General features: G+C 42.4%; 1 protein-coding gene across 2 annotated transcripts; it reads left to right on the top strand.

Annotated features, from left to right (window-relative positions):
- Positions 1–3,821: 3,821 nt before the first annotated feature.
- Positions 3,822–13,486, top strand: wipi2 (WD repeat domain, phosphoinositide interacting 2). Of its 2 annotated transcripts, none has more exons than XM_082531238.1 (12): positions 3,822–4,209; positions 5,020–5,102; positions 7,854–8,023; positions 8,137–8,233; positions 8,882–8,979; positions 10,036–10,128; positions 10,278–10,348; positions 10,458–10,571; positions 10,677–10,841; positions 11,535–11,642; positions 11,732–11,829; positions 12,061–13,486. In XM_082531238.1, exons 1-12 carry the CDS (start codon positions 4,136–4,138, stop codon positions 12,171–12,173), a joined length of 1,284 nt encoding a protein of 427 aa, XP_082387364.1. In that variant the 5' UTR covers positions 3,822–4,135; the 3' UTR covers positions 12,174–13,486. The 2 variants fall into 2 exon arrangements, with proteins under 2 accessions (XP_082387364.1, XP_082387365.1); XM_082531239.1 differs by having other exon boundaries at positions 3,825–4,209; positions 10,458–10,565.
- Positions 13,487–14,477: the final 991 nt, after the last annotated feature.

Genomic DNA, 14,477 nt, shown 5'->3' with positions numbered 1-14,477 from the left:
AAGAGATTCATATAATAAAACTGTGACCAGCTGAGATAACACAACTTGTAGTTTTAAAGTATTCAATGGGATTCTCTCAACATTCTTCTCGGGAAAGTAGTTTTACATCACTCTGTTGTGCTATTGTGTTGTTCCAGGGAATCCCCTTCCTCTGACGTTTCATTTAGATAAAGTCCAGGAACAGGGAAGGACAGATATGCAGAAATTTCGCAAAAGATTGGAAAAACAAAATAGTAAGAAAGAAAGAAATTTCTCTATTGGCTATTCGCTTATGTTCCAAATAAGAAGTGACCTCAAGGTTTGGAGCCACTGGAATTATTTTATTTATTAGATTTTTGATATTTACACCACTGGCCACTTTATAAGCTAAAGTTATAGCCGTTTGAATTCTTTGTGCAATAGTTTCCAAACTAAAGAGGATTTGTTGTCGTGTTCAAGTTTGAAATGATTAAGGTGTCTTAACTACTGTGGTCATAAAGAGATGAACTTGGTCAGCAACAAAACTCATTCAGGCTAATGAGCCAACGCTGCTCAGTTGGTACCAAGGGCCTTAAAGTGTGACAAGAAAATATCCCCCACACTATTACACCTCTAACAGCTGCCTGAACTGCTGATACAAGCCAGAATGGATCCACACTTCCATGTTTTTTATGCGATTTTATGATCTCGAAGCAGAAATCGAGTCTCATCAGACCATTCTTCTGTTATTCTATTTTGGCTAGCTTGCGTAAATTATAGCCTCAGTTTCCTGTTCTTAGCTGACATGACTGGCACCCGATGTGGTTTTCTGCTGCTGCTGTAGCCCATCTGCTTCAATGCTTAGCATGTTGTGCATTCAGAGATGCTCTTCTGCATACTTTGATTGTAACAAGTGGTTATTTGAGTTACTGTTACCTTCCTAACAGTGAAAAGCCATTTGGTCATTATCCTCTGACTTCTAGCATCAACAAGGCATTTTTTTTTACCAGCCCATCTGGCACCAACAACCATTTAAATCACCTTTCTTCCCCATGCTGATGCTCCGTTTCAGTAAATCATCTTGACCATGTTTACATGAATACGGGCAGTAAGTTGCAAACCATTTGATTGGCTGATAAAATTATTAGATTACTAGATTATTACAGATGTGCCCAATAAAGTGGCCAGCAAGTGTATTTAAAGTAAAGAAGAAGGCTGCTAGGACTTGGACTAACAGTGTTTTAATTTATGCAGTCCTTCCCTGTAGCAATGTTTTCTTCTGTGCCCATAAAATACACAAATGTTGTGTATAACAGGAAAGTATACACTGCTGACTGCTGGCTCTACAGTTCATTTATGTGCCTGGCATTTTACAGACACCCCCCCCCCCCCCCCCCCCACACACACACACACACACACACACACACACACTCATAAACACACACATACACACAACCCCACCACCCCTATTCTTCCTTTCAAACACATATGCTCCACTGAATGGAAAATTAAATATTATCCAACAGTAAAAGTGGCCAGCAGAAGCCCTTTTTGGCACCGTGCTGCAGATGTGAGAGACAGCACAGACCCATTATGCAAATGCACAGATACCCAAACTGCGAGAGAAATGTGTTATACATTTACCTCCTCCTCCACCCCCCCCCCCCCCCCCCCCCCCCCCCCCCCACACACACACACACACACACACACACAGGCGACCAACACTGCTGCCACCACCCCGGCTGTGTTTGCAGATAAGATTCCATATCAGGGACAGTGACCTGACAACCATATTTGTTCAGGTGAATAATACTTATAAATACCAGCTGCCTGTGGTTAGCCTCACTGCAAACATTCAGTTTTAAACACTGCGTATCTGAATGTATTTTAAACTAACATCCTGTAACACAGCTGGTAGATTGGGGTGTGGTGACAAACATCTGTGTAGGCCAGACATGCTGGTTTCTGTCTCCTACTGTAATCGCCTTTAAATTTCTCAAATGCCAGGACTGCAGCTTTGCTTTCTATTTGAAAAGCAAGATATGTCTGCACATCTCTGCCCATCATGTTTGTGCTGACAGACCTTTGGAGAAGAGGCGGCCACCCGGCCCCTGGAAACGGCAGGCTGGTCCAAAGGACACGGCTGACTCAGATCGATGAAGGCACTGGAGCAGACGAAGAAATGAAAAGCTCTCGGTGGAGTCACTGGTTATAATAAATGTGTGTGCGATGCTCTATAATCGATCTTGATTGTGTAAAAAAAACTAGAGTCGTCACCATGGTTATGAAAATGCAAAATATTGTTCATAATGAGAGTTTAGATAGTGTTGAAACAGTCCAAATAATGTTGAGAGGAGCCTTAGAGAGAAACTGGAAATCTTTGTAGGTAAACAGGGTAATTCATTACACTAAAAGTCTGTCACAGTGGACTGAGTTCTGGTTAAGGTATGTTTAGTTTACTCGTGTTCTTGTTTTCTATGCTTTTACCCCTCTGCCAACTAGGTGACAGTATTTCAACATTATACACTTCCTTTTTGTTTTCCCGGGAGATCCTCACTGATAAACTGTCTGGAAAGACTGCCTCATCCTGGTGTTTCACGTTACCTGTCAGATTTGCGTGAGTGAATAATTTCCACTCCAACATGCTCAGACTTACACCTGAAACTCCAGTGAAACCAATACACAGACAAAAATTCTATGACTCATGCTCTAAATTACATTTCAGTCAGTGGATGGGATCACTCGCTGTTTCCTTTTCATTCCACGCCTTATACTTTGTTGTTCTAACTGCCAGAATTTGGGACTTTTGTCATGCTATGTGAAAGTTTTTAGTCCAGTGCTCCCACATGAGAATTCAAAGAGGAAAGAGAACGTTTTTCATTTGAAGTCATTGAAGGCATTTGCAAAAGCACAGAAAGCTCCAAATAAGTGGCTTTATTAAGCTTAATTTTCTATTTTTCAGTAATATGGCATACTAAAAGGAAAAAACGCGGGCTACTTAGACATATATGTAATACAATTTTAATATCTGATGTTCACATATGTTGAAAGCTGCTCTACATGATCCTTTCAGCATCTGTTAAAATGTTGTAAACTGCGGCACATTAACTGAAGAGGCAACAGATAATGGCTAAAAAATGGTGATGTATGAAATGTTGCAACTCTTTTTTTAAAGGCATTACTTAGTTTGCACTCACTTGCCTCTCTCTAACACAAAGATCTGACTATGTGAAAGTGAAAGTGTCAGTACATTGAGTTTTTCAAATCTCACACACGCAATCAGTGTTCTTTTAGTTATTTGGAGGTTTGCTTTGCAATAGTGTAGAGCAGGAACTGCACTCAGTAAGAAATAAGAAGTGCACAAATTCATTTAAAAAAGAAGTGGCAAATAAACACAAAACTTGCACATAAATTGTAGATTGAAGAGGCTTCAAATTAGAAAAAAAAACTAACTTTTTATCATTTTAAAAATTCACTATAAACTATCGTCATTTTAGGGAGGATCCCGTTGCCTCGATTGATGATTGTTTATATATATTTAATAATTTAAAAAAGAGAATAACAGGAGGTTAAAATTTTAAACTAAATTAAAGCTAAAGATACAACAATATAATTTTTCATGCTGGTGTTATGAGGAGATGGGAACTGTAGAATAAATACTTACTAGCAGCGCCTCCATTGTAGATGACTTTTACACAATGTAACGATGGGGGGCGCTGGTTCTCTGAAATCCTCAATGTACAGAGGAGTCTTCTGATAGAGTCGTGATTGGTCCTGGTTTCTGTCTCCCTATTGGTTTAAAAAGGACAGAAACCGAGATACCAGTATGTTTACCGTTTTACCATAATTTTGTTTGTGGGGTTTTTCTTTATTTAAATGTTTGTTTTTTTTTGTTCATTTCATATTTTTGTTTTGTATCGTTTCCTGTTTAGAGTCCGGGGAGCTCATTTATTAAAAGCTGTCATGGCCCTTTAAAGGAACTGCACGCTGTGCGCATAACGCATGCGTATTGGGGGTGAGCAACAAGCTCCTGTGGAAAACAACAACAACAATCGTTAGAGCAGAGCAGCAAACAGAGATGGTTCCGTAAAGCTCAACACTTCTGGTCTTTACCACTGTATTCAGTCCAGCTGCTGCTATTTCTACTGAAGCTTTATACGTCGATGGTGCCGAACCCATGAACCTGGCCAGTCAAAGCGGAGACGCTGGCGGAAGCCAGCTGCTCTTCGCCAACTTTAACCAGGACAACACGTAAGGCAGGGCCGGGGAAAGTGGCTTGGGATCGGATGGCCTGTGCTGTGAAACTAGCTAATGCTAATTAACCCAGCTTGGACTTGTCTGGACGCCTAGCGGGGTCACAGGAATGGATTTGAAATCTCCTAGATGTAGTTTTTGTCATGCTAGAAAAGACTATCAGTAGGCGTCGTGTTTTGGGTTAGCTACTCTTTTAAACTACCCATTTACCTTTTATTTTATCAGATGCTAGCATAGCTTGCTAGCTAGCATAGTGTTTTGTGGTCCGAGGCTAACTAGCAACATGCTCGTAAATTAAGTGTGCTGTAGGCGCATATTTGCTACGGGTAATTGTAATTACTTATTCAGGCTGGCGGTAGATAGAAATAGTAAAAGGCAATTCGGTTTTTCTGTGTTTTGGACTCATTACTGGTGAACAGCTGGAAGACTGCTGGAAATTGTTGTAGGAAATTGTGACTCGAACTGGGTCACTGTATTTGTTTTAATATGATTAAGATAGACATGTCGAATTTAAACTCGGTCATGTACTAAATTTGCCGGTGTTTGCTCTCAGCAGCAGAGGCCTGGTATTATTGCAACACAGCGTTAGTCGTGTGATCACAATCACACTGAGACCACAGTGACCAATGTATCTAGGGTACGCGGAGTTAGTCGATATCACTGAAATTAGACCGAACCCCCTGTTTTTCATTGTGTAGACTAATACAATGTGGCTGTAACAACGACCACAGAGTGCATTGTTATTCAGTGTATGTCTGTGACACCGTGCTTGGTCACTGCCACGCTTCCTTTCTGTGTCATGTACAGGTCCTTAGCTGTTGGCACCAAATCAGGATACAAGTTTTTCTCCCTGTCCTCTGTGGACAAATTGGAGCAGATATATGAATGTAGTAAGTATAAACTGACCTCTGTTCTGGCTTTCTACTTCCATCTACTCACCCGTTCGTGTTTGTTTTCCTCATCCAATCACTAAACGGAATGCACACACAATAGTTGCATGCAGTTAGCTGTTTTGTTTTAAAGGCATGCATTTTTTTTGGTTTGTTTTTGTGAAAGTGCGACTTGGGTGTAATGGTGGTGGTAATGGTGCACGAGGCTGCATAACATGAAACTCTTTCCAGTAATTTAACCACACATGTGTATGCTAATGGCATAGACAGAGTAGGCCCCTGTTGCGGTGGTCCTCGATGTCGCTCTTCCTCTGCCTCTCCAGTTAGTCTTCACTCCCAGGCACAGATTCCATCTGTGCTACCTATGACTGATGCCGATGACGGCGATCGACTGCACACTGTAGAGCTGAAGCAACGTTCAACAGGTAGATAATCGGTCCATGCGGCGTAACGCGAAAAACTGCACAGGGGAAGGAGGACACTGCAAGGTTTGCCTGTTATAAAATGGCCGACTACCTTTACCAGCTGCAGTCCATCTGCAGGACAGTCTCGCTGGAGAGGCTGCCAGATATACCTTTATCTAGTTGTCCAGATGTAGTTGGCCATTGAGGTATTTGCAGCGGAGCAAATAATTTGTTTTAAGTTAGTTGGCTTTAAAGGTACTTGTCTTATAAAAACTGTTACTTCATTGCTTGATTATATTTTATGAGGTATTACTGCATTTGTTCCTGTTAGTTTGGAGTCACTATACCACTCGTGCAGTGCTTTTACTTTAAATAATTAATGAAGTATGTCTGCCCTTTCCTCTCACTAGTATGCTTAAGCATCAACCATCCTCCTTGTATATGGACAAAGGTTACATATGATTTCTGCTGCATCCCTTTTATTAACCTATATGTTGTATTCTGACTTTTTTGCTAATTAATTTATATTTAAATACCAAAGAAGAAGACGGGAGTAGGTGATTTAAGTTTTATAGTCGGCACAAGAGAATGGGAAAGCCATTTCTACAATTTCTGAACACCGCTCGTTCGACTCTTTCATGAAACAAAGTGTTAAAGGCTAGCTTTTTGATTGTTTTTGCACCCTAGATAAAAGAAGGAAAGAAGTTCACACAGTCTAGGTATAAAATGCAAAACTATCCACATCTATACTTCTTGAGCAAGACCAGACAGATTCCAGCCCACTCTGTATTTTTGGATCATTCCCTGGAAGTCCCTTTCTGACCACTGGAACTGTGCATGCTGCAGTTTCACCACAGACCTCAGACTTGCAAGCAGATAAGCACTGACCGTGAGTGAGTGAGTGAGTGAGTGAGTGAGTGAGTTCGTTCGTTCGTTCTGGACTTGGAGAGATGATGTTTAGATCAGGGGTGGAATACTCCAGGCCTCTAGGGCTCACGCACCCGAATCAAATGATTAGGGTGCGTGAGCCCTGGAGGCCCCCCCGGTTTAGATGAAAAGCCCTGAGTCGCATTGCATACCAGGAGTTTTCTTCTTGGCCTCACCAAACCAATTTTCACTCGCCACGTGGACCGTTTGGCTTCCTACAGCTTGTTCCACTCTTCAAAATGAAAATAAAGTTTTAAGGATCACGATTTGAGACACTGGAGGAGATCCAGCAGGTCTTACAGAGGCGCAGATGCAATGAGACCTAACGCGACTTCCATGGAGTGATCTAAAAATAGCAGCCACGCTGAAGATTGTCAAAGAGAGAATAATTGGGGGGGGTATTCCCAGTCCCAGAATGTTTTGCTCACATTTCATACACACTGTTACATGGTGCACATTCAGCATGGTCAGTTTAAAACTATGAGTAATCTGTGCAAGTAACAATTTTTTTCCCCTCCCTCTTGCTTTTGTATTTCCTCTGGCTTTGAGACAGCAACCCATACGGCTGCTGTTGAAACCTTTTGTTTTCAAATGTCAGCCAATCAGAAGACAGCTTCCTTAAGTAGTGGTTCTCCTGTTTGTGGCATGTCCCGCTTCCACAGCTGTGCCCCATATTCCACCAATGTTATTAATCATCACTAAAACAAAGGATCCAAGCTGAGTTTTAAGTATGATAGCAGTAGAAAAACATGAATTCAGCTTTACTTCATTTAGTAGTTCTTTCAGTTATCAGTGATGCCACTGTGGTTCTTTGTTCCACTATAGGTGGATATGTATATTTTGAAGTCTGAATCACAGAAAATAACTCGAGTAGAGTCAAAAAAAATAAAGGGTAGACACATTGGTGTAAGTCTTTAGCTATGAAGAAGCAACAATGTGTAGCTCAATTAGCTTAACTAGGAAAGGGGAAACAAGGTAGAGTTCACCACAAAGAGGAATGGGGAAATGCACTCACTGGGAGCAGATATAGGTTACTGTTTTTAACATTTGGTTTCACTTCACTGATTAAGTTTTTTTTGAGTTATTTCTTCTGGATGGTACGTGCTACGCTAACAACAGCGTAGCACGTATTTCCTTTGTTGTATTTTTGACACTGCCCCCTGGTGACAGTAAACGGGTATGTGGGTCTGCACAGTGCTCTATGGCACCTGCAGGCTACAAATGCACTATCATGCTTGGAGCTTTATTCCTTTGCTCATCAGCTGATTATTTATTACAGTATTGTAGTTATTATGGGATGCTTTAATGTCTAAGCCCAAATTGTCAAACTGTTTAAGATGATCTAATCCTTTAATCACATAAGTGATTATAAAATGTCAGAGCACTGATGAAATAATAATTTTGTGTCCGTCTCCTGCAGCTGACACTGAGGATGTGTGCATTGTGGAGCGTCTGTTCTCCAGCAGCCTGGTGGCTATAGTTAGTCTGAAGGCCCCCCGGAAGCTCAAAGTCTGTCACTTCAAGAAGGGAACTGAGATCTGCAACTACTCCTATTCAAACACTATACTGGCTGTGAAGCTCAACAGACAGGTAGGCCAGGGGTCGTTTGCAGTGTTCATGAATATGAAGAGGCTTATTTACCCTCTAATGACGACTTTGTTTGCTAAGTACACACAAGTTGATGTTGCGTGGTTCCTCCGCAGAGGCTGATTGTGTGCCTGGAAGAGTCGCTCTATATTCACAACATCAGAGACATGAAAGTGCTGCACACTATTAGAGAGACTCCGCCTAACCCTTCAGGTGAGTCTGAAGAAACAGTCTGTCATCATCATCATATAAATAGGAAAATATAGTGAATGTAATATGTGCTTTTTATAAAAGTTTACCTTTTTTTCCACTTTACATGTATGTGCTTGTATTGGGCCTCATCGTGAATATTTAGAAATGTACAAATCTAGTTTTTCATTTTAAAATGAAAGGGAAAAAATCTTGGGCCTCCATGACTGTATGTAGATCTGGACTGTAGCATAGGTTTAAAAACGAATGAATAAAACTAATCAAAAGAGAATAAAGAGCTGGAGTGAAAGGACCATCTGTTCAGTTAGCCCAAGATTCATACGTAGCTATTCAAAATTTGTTTGCAGAGTACGACTCAGATTTGTGCGTAACGTGTGCTCACGCGGTTTATGAGTGAGGCCCACTGAAAGCAGTAATATGACTTTCTCGTATCAGCTGAGAAGTGTCTCCACTTTCATTTTCTCAGTTTATTTTGAACAGCGTTGTTTTGTCTGCCACTCTCAACACTAAGACTTCATTTCTTCTCCTCTTTTCTTTTAATGTTACCGATACCATTGTTGTAGTTGGTTGTGTTGACACGTTTTGTTTTTTCTCTCCATCTTTTTTTTTTTTTTTACTGATTAGTTTGTCTTTGTGCTCGTATCTCTCCAGGATTGTGTGCCCTTTCCATCAGCAATGATAACTGTTACCTGGCATACCCAGGCAGTGCTACGATAGGAGAGGTCCAAGTGTTTGACACAGTCAACTTGGTAGGTGAACCCAGACAATGATACTTTATGTGCTCCTGTTTTTAAATAAAGCCATCATCAGGATTTATTACAAAGCATTTTCCGGGGCATACGCTTGCTGTGCCACAGTAGTGTTTCAGTTTCTGACGAATGTCTGCGTAGATACTCAGTCGTCCAGGTCATGGTAGCTTTGAGTGCTTGAAAAGAAATCAGCTGGATTTCTTTAGGTTCATCAAAGAGGCTTCTTCAGTTTTAAAACTACTTGGGCTGAGAGGTGTTTAACACCTAGTGGGGGTTTTCCACTAAGGGTTGTTGTTAATCATCAGCCAAGTTGTGAAAAAAGACTGGGTCATTACCATCACTGAGCACCGAAGTGTGAAACCTCCGTCAGCCACTGCCCCGCCCAACCATTGTGTGGCTGCTGAGGTCTCCTGAGGCACAGTGTGAGTGCGAGCGGGGGTTGAACAGCCTGTAACAGCAGATGTAGTCGCTCTAGTCGGGGCACAGAGCCGTCTGCCTGCAGAGAGCTCTGTTGTCAGATGGAGGCAGTGCTGTTATTGGTTGGTCAGCCAGCTGCAGTGAAGAACCACAGTTATTACTTTTAAAAGCGTTGCTGGTTAATTCAGCTGTCGCTCCCTGATCTAGTCAACCAATCACCATTCAGCAAATACTTAACTCATGCGCTTCCAGCAACACACAGTGATGGAGGAGTCTTGAAGGACTGCATGGCCCCTGTGTCTGACCGGAATCACAAACTTGGTTAATTGATGGTCTTTCATAGTGGACGTGGATGACCTCCTTTACTTTTCCATCTTCTCGGCCTAAAATGTGAACATTTGCATCTTTGAAAGAGCGACCTTTGTCTTTAAAGTGCAGGCTTAGAGTTGAGTCTTTTCCTCTTCAGCTGGTTCTCCTGTGTTGTGCCGTGTGTTTTGTAAATTGGTGGTTTGGCTTCTCTTATATAAAGGTCTGAGCACTCCTGCAGTGCTTATTGTGCGTTTGGCTGTTTTTGTCTGAAGGTGTTTCTGGGCCTGAAAGCAGGTTTGTAAAGTAGTTAATCTGTGTGTCGTTTTCCAGAGAGCAGCAAATATGATTCCAGCCCACGACAGCCCATTAGCGGCTCTGGCTTTCGATGCTACTGGAACTAAGCTGGCTACAGCATCAGAGAAGGTAGTTCAGCTGCTGTGCAGGACATTACCCTGTCATCTCCGCAGCTAATTTTGTTTTCCACATGAGGAAATGCAGATTTTGATTCTTGCATCCTGTAATAGTGTTGCAACTCTGTACATCTTGTGCCTTTTTTTTTCACTTCCTCTCAGGGTACAGTCATCCGTGTCTTCTCGATCCCAGAGGGACAGAAGCTCTTTGAGTTTCGACGAGGAGTCAAGAGGTAGACGGCTCATGCACTGCAGTTTTGATTCTTCGTAACATCTGTGCACGCTTTTGTACGCGTTTACCATCTCCTCTGTGCACGTGTGTTGCCGTGCTTGTCTTCTCAGGTGCGTGAGCATCTGTTCGCTGGCGTTCAGTATGGACAGCCTGTACCTTTCTGCCTCCAGCAACACAGAGACGGTCCACATCTTCAAATTAGAAACACAGAAGGAGAAGTATGTGTACGTAGCTGTCTGTCTTTGGATGGCTTGTTTCGTAGCCACTTATCAAGCTGCTGCTTCCTCCAACGAAAACATGCATCTCACATTCTGTACGTGTTCGCTCAGGCCAGCCGAGGAGCCCACCACGTGGGGAGGTTACCTGGGGAAGGTCTTGATGGCGTCCACCACCTACCTGCCTTCCCAAGTCACGGAAATGTTTACCCAGGGGCGAGCCTTCGCCACTGTACGTCTACCCTTTTGCGGGCATAAGAATATCTGCGCCTTAGCTGTGTGAGTACACACTTTCCACACTCGCAGTGAGCACAAATGCAACACTGCGTTTGAGACATTATGAAATTGTTACTTCTTATCACGCCAGAGAAAGGGGGGGGAAAAAATGTGAAGTAGCGTTGACTGAATTTACAATCACAGGTCATACAAAATTTCTAGCACATTTTATTTACGTTGCACTTTGATTGTAGGAAGTTTTAAAATACTGACTGATTTTAATCTTTGGTCACCTTTGACCTACTTTTTTTTTTTTCAATTTAAAGTTGTAGCGAGTAGTATTAATAATTAATATTAATAATAATCAAAATGAGTTTTTACAAGGTGGTTTTCCTGAGGATGTGCAGGCTTCTGTCACTCTGCCTTTGTACCACTTTGTATGGAGAACTGAAGTTAGTAGCATTTCCATAATAGGTCCTGAGCTTCTGACAGGCACTTAAAATAATGCAAATACTTGAGTAATGTAACATCCGTCACCTCTGCCGCTCCTCATCTGTGTGCCAAGGAATCAGAGGAGGAATCTAAGAATAGGAAACTGGAAAATATTAATGAGCTTGTAGGATTCTTATTAGCTGCTTGGTATGTCACATCTGGTGCTGAAGAAGAGAAGATGCTGAAGAGGATAAATGTGATTGACGTGTTGGATTGGATTTGTGGATCTTTCATGAATCTCCATTTTTAATTGTTAAAAATTAGGATTCAGAAGATTCCCAGGTTGCTTGTAGCAGCGGCTGATGGCTACCTGTATATGTACAACCTGGATCCACAGGAGGGAGGCGAATGCACACTAACGAAGCAGCACAGGTAACACAGCATTGGCAGATTGTGGCTCGCTTTAGCTGGTAAGGTAAATTTTGGAGAGTTAAACTGAGGATTTCAGTCTTTGGCTTCAGGTTAGACGGGAGTACCGAGCCCCCCAATGAGATCCTTGAGCAGGGGTCACATGATCGCCCACTTGTGGCCCAGACCTACAGTGCTGCTGTCTCAAAGGGTAGGTGACACAGTATTGATATCTTTCTTTTTTTCTGATTGGGGGAAAAAAAGGCAATAGGTAAATAAAAACTAATAATAAAAACGAATAAACTTTTTTCTATTTTGTAAAGATGGCTGTTCTGGAGCGACTATCTGTAATTAAGTTGTGCAGAAAGGCGGGACAAGTTTGGAAGTGATCCAATCAGAAGAAATCTCATCAATGTTTGACTTGTGAACTCTTCTTTCCTAGGTTACTGTGAAGAGCAGGGCGCTGTGGGAGGGGTGGGGCTTGACGACGACCTCAGCGACCTACACTTAGAGGAAGACAACGAGCAACCGCCGCTCATCCTCGAGACCGAGTGACTGGACTGATGGCTGTACCCACCGATCAGAGGGCTCCTCTGGTGCTGCTAGAGACACGTGACCCCCGAAAGGGGCGTGGACAGGATCAAAGATGGAGGCGGGGAGGGGGGAGTGTCTTTGTTTTTCTTTTAAAGTGTTCAAGAGCCTGTCCGCCAGTTTGTTCATGCATCCGTCCGTTCACATACACGTCGTCTTTTTTTCTTCCCCCCCCCTCCGCTCCCTTTTCCCTCAGTTTAGCCTGAGCAGGCCAAACTGAAGCTTTGCATGTACATGTGCCAAAAGCTTAAGTGTGAAAATGAGTATCTGAGAGTGTGAGTGTCATTTAAAAAAATAAAAAATGTAGCTGTGTCGCTGTTAAAGACACTCTCTCACACACAGCGAGCCTGTGTGTGTGAGTAGAAACCGATTGTGTAAGTGCCTCTCTGCCCTTGCTGTGATGGCTTTTTTGTGTTTGAGAGGGGCGACCTCTTTTCATTGGCTGAATAAAATCTTCTTTCATTTGTTCAATCTTAATCGAGGGTGTGTGCTATCTTTTCTGACCCCTTCCCCTCTCTCTCTCACACACACACACACACACTTTCTTGTACACTGTCCTGCAGAGGGCGAGGCATCAGTCTAAGGTTTTTGGCATGAGGCAGAGGTGTTGACAAATATGTGATTGTTTGCTTGCGTGCGTGCGTGTGTGTGCTCGGGCATGTACATTAGCAAACCATCTAGTCATGAGCTTATACACCTGCCCCTGCTCACTTTACCTCATCCAAACAAGAGGCTCAGTGGACCTTCTCCTGCCCTCTCCCTGTCCTCAGGCCTGCAGTCATTGGTTAATTTTTAAACTATCAATCTTGTTTTTTTTAAACTACATAGCTAATCATAACCAATGATGTGTCATGCGTATGAAAACATGCATGGTGTTGTTGATGTGGTACTGTGTCCATACATCTAAGCGGTGGTTGGTGATGATCGACGGAGAAAGGCAGGAAGCTCTCCGGTCTCCTCTTAACAACTCATCCTACTGTATCTTACTCTGTACATTATTAGATGTGGCGAGATATCACTGTGTCACGCAGGGATAGTGAGTGTTTGGCCAACGAGCAAGCTGAGCATCATCATTCGATTGTGATCTGGAGGTCGGGCTGAGCCTCATCATCTGGGCCGGGATGCTGCATGATTCCCCAAATAATCCTTTTCAGTGTGTGAAGCCACCAAGTAAGGATTAGATGTGGGAGTTTGGAGTGTCGGGCATTTTCTAATGATTTTGTATAAAATGTGAAACGTTCATCTGAAACTAAAATAAATTCATGTTGATGTATGAAGTTAAGTGCCTTTTGTTCTTGTTGCACTGGCATCTTGCATTCATTATAAAGAGCATCTTAGGCCAACTGAATGGGAGGATGTGTTACCCAGCATCACAGCTACTGGAGCAATAGAAGTCAGGTAAAATCCAGTTTTTATTTTATTTGTTTTTAAGCATCGGAATTTTATACTTTTAGGTGTTACCACATAATTTCAGACATCCTCTATGCCACACTGTAATATTACTATAATATGTATGTGAAAGAATGACTCCTGCTAAGCAGAAACCTTTGACCCACAGACCAGAACGCCCGAGTGAGAGCAGTGTGCTGTAACATAACATCGCATCTAAAAAATAGACCTGCCTCCCATCTCAGTTTAATGCCCTTCCTACTAAAAGAGCATGGGGATGTGTGCATGCTCTGTACATGTCAGTGCTGACTTCATGTGGGACTCGAGCCCTGCCCGTGTAGGTGAAAAATAATTTTTAGCTTTCCATTGCACAACCACATGTGGCTTTGTTTTTTATAGTACCCCATGTTGCTCATATGTGATGTGGGTTCCCCTTTCCAACTGCCTCAGTGAGAATATGCTTTTTTTCTTTTCTTTTTTTGGGGAGGGGGGTAATGCCAAGAGCCATAATATCAAAGTTATCCTGACAGTACAAAAGCAATACTTACACCCTTACTTTTTCCACATGACATGGCAGCCAGGTGCTGAAAATCAAATGCACTTCATTAACTGATCATCGGCAAGTGTGAGCACCTATAAAAGGAGAATTTTTTGGCACTGTGTGTTAATACAATGCCACGAACTTGAACTTCAAAGTAGTCCAGATTTAGAAATGAAATTGAACTGAATTACACATTTCATGTAACATTTCAGGACGTGAAGGAGCCATTTGTCAGAATCTGCCATTTCAGCCCGTTCCTCAGCATCGTCCAGGTCATGGATGGTCTTCATGTATTTAAACAGGCTGCTGTTGGCCTGCTATTCTTACAGAAACACACA

This window comes from Aulonocara stuartgranti (genome assembly GCF_965226115.1).
Source record: "Aulonocara stuartgranti genome assembly, chromosome: 4".
NCBI classification, from domain to species: Eukaryota; Metazoa; Chordata; class Actinopteri; order Cichliformes; family Cichlidae; genus Aulonocara; species Aulonocara stuartgranti.
This window is presented reverse-complemented; position numbering and strand designations above follow the sequence as displayed.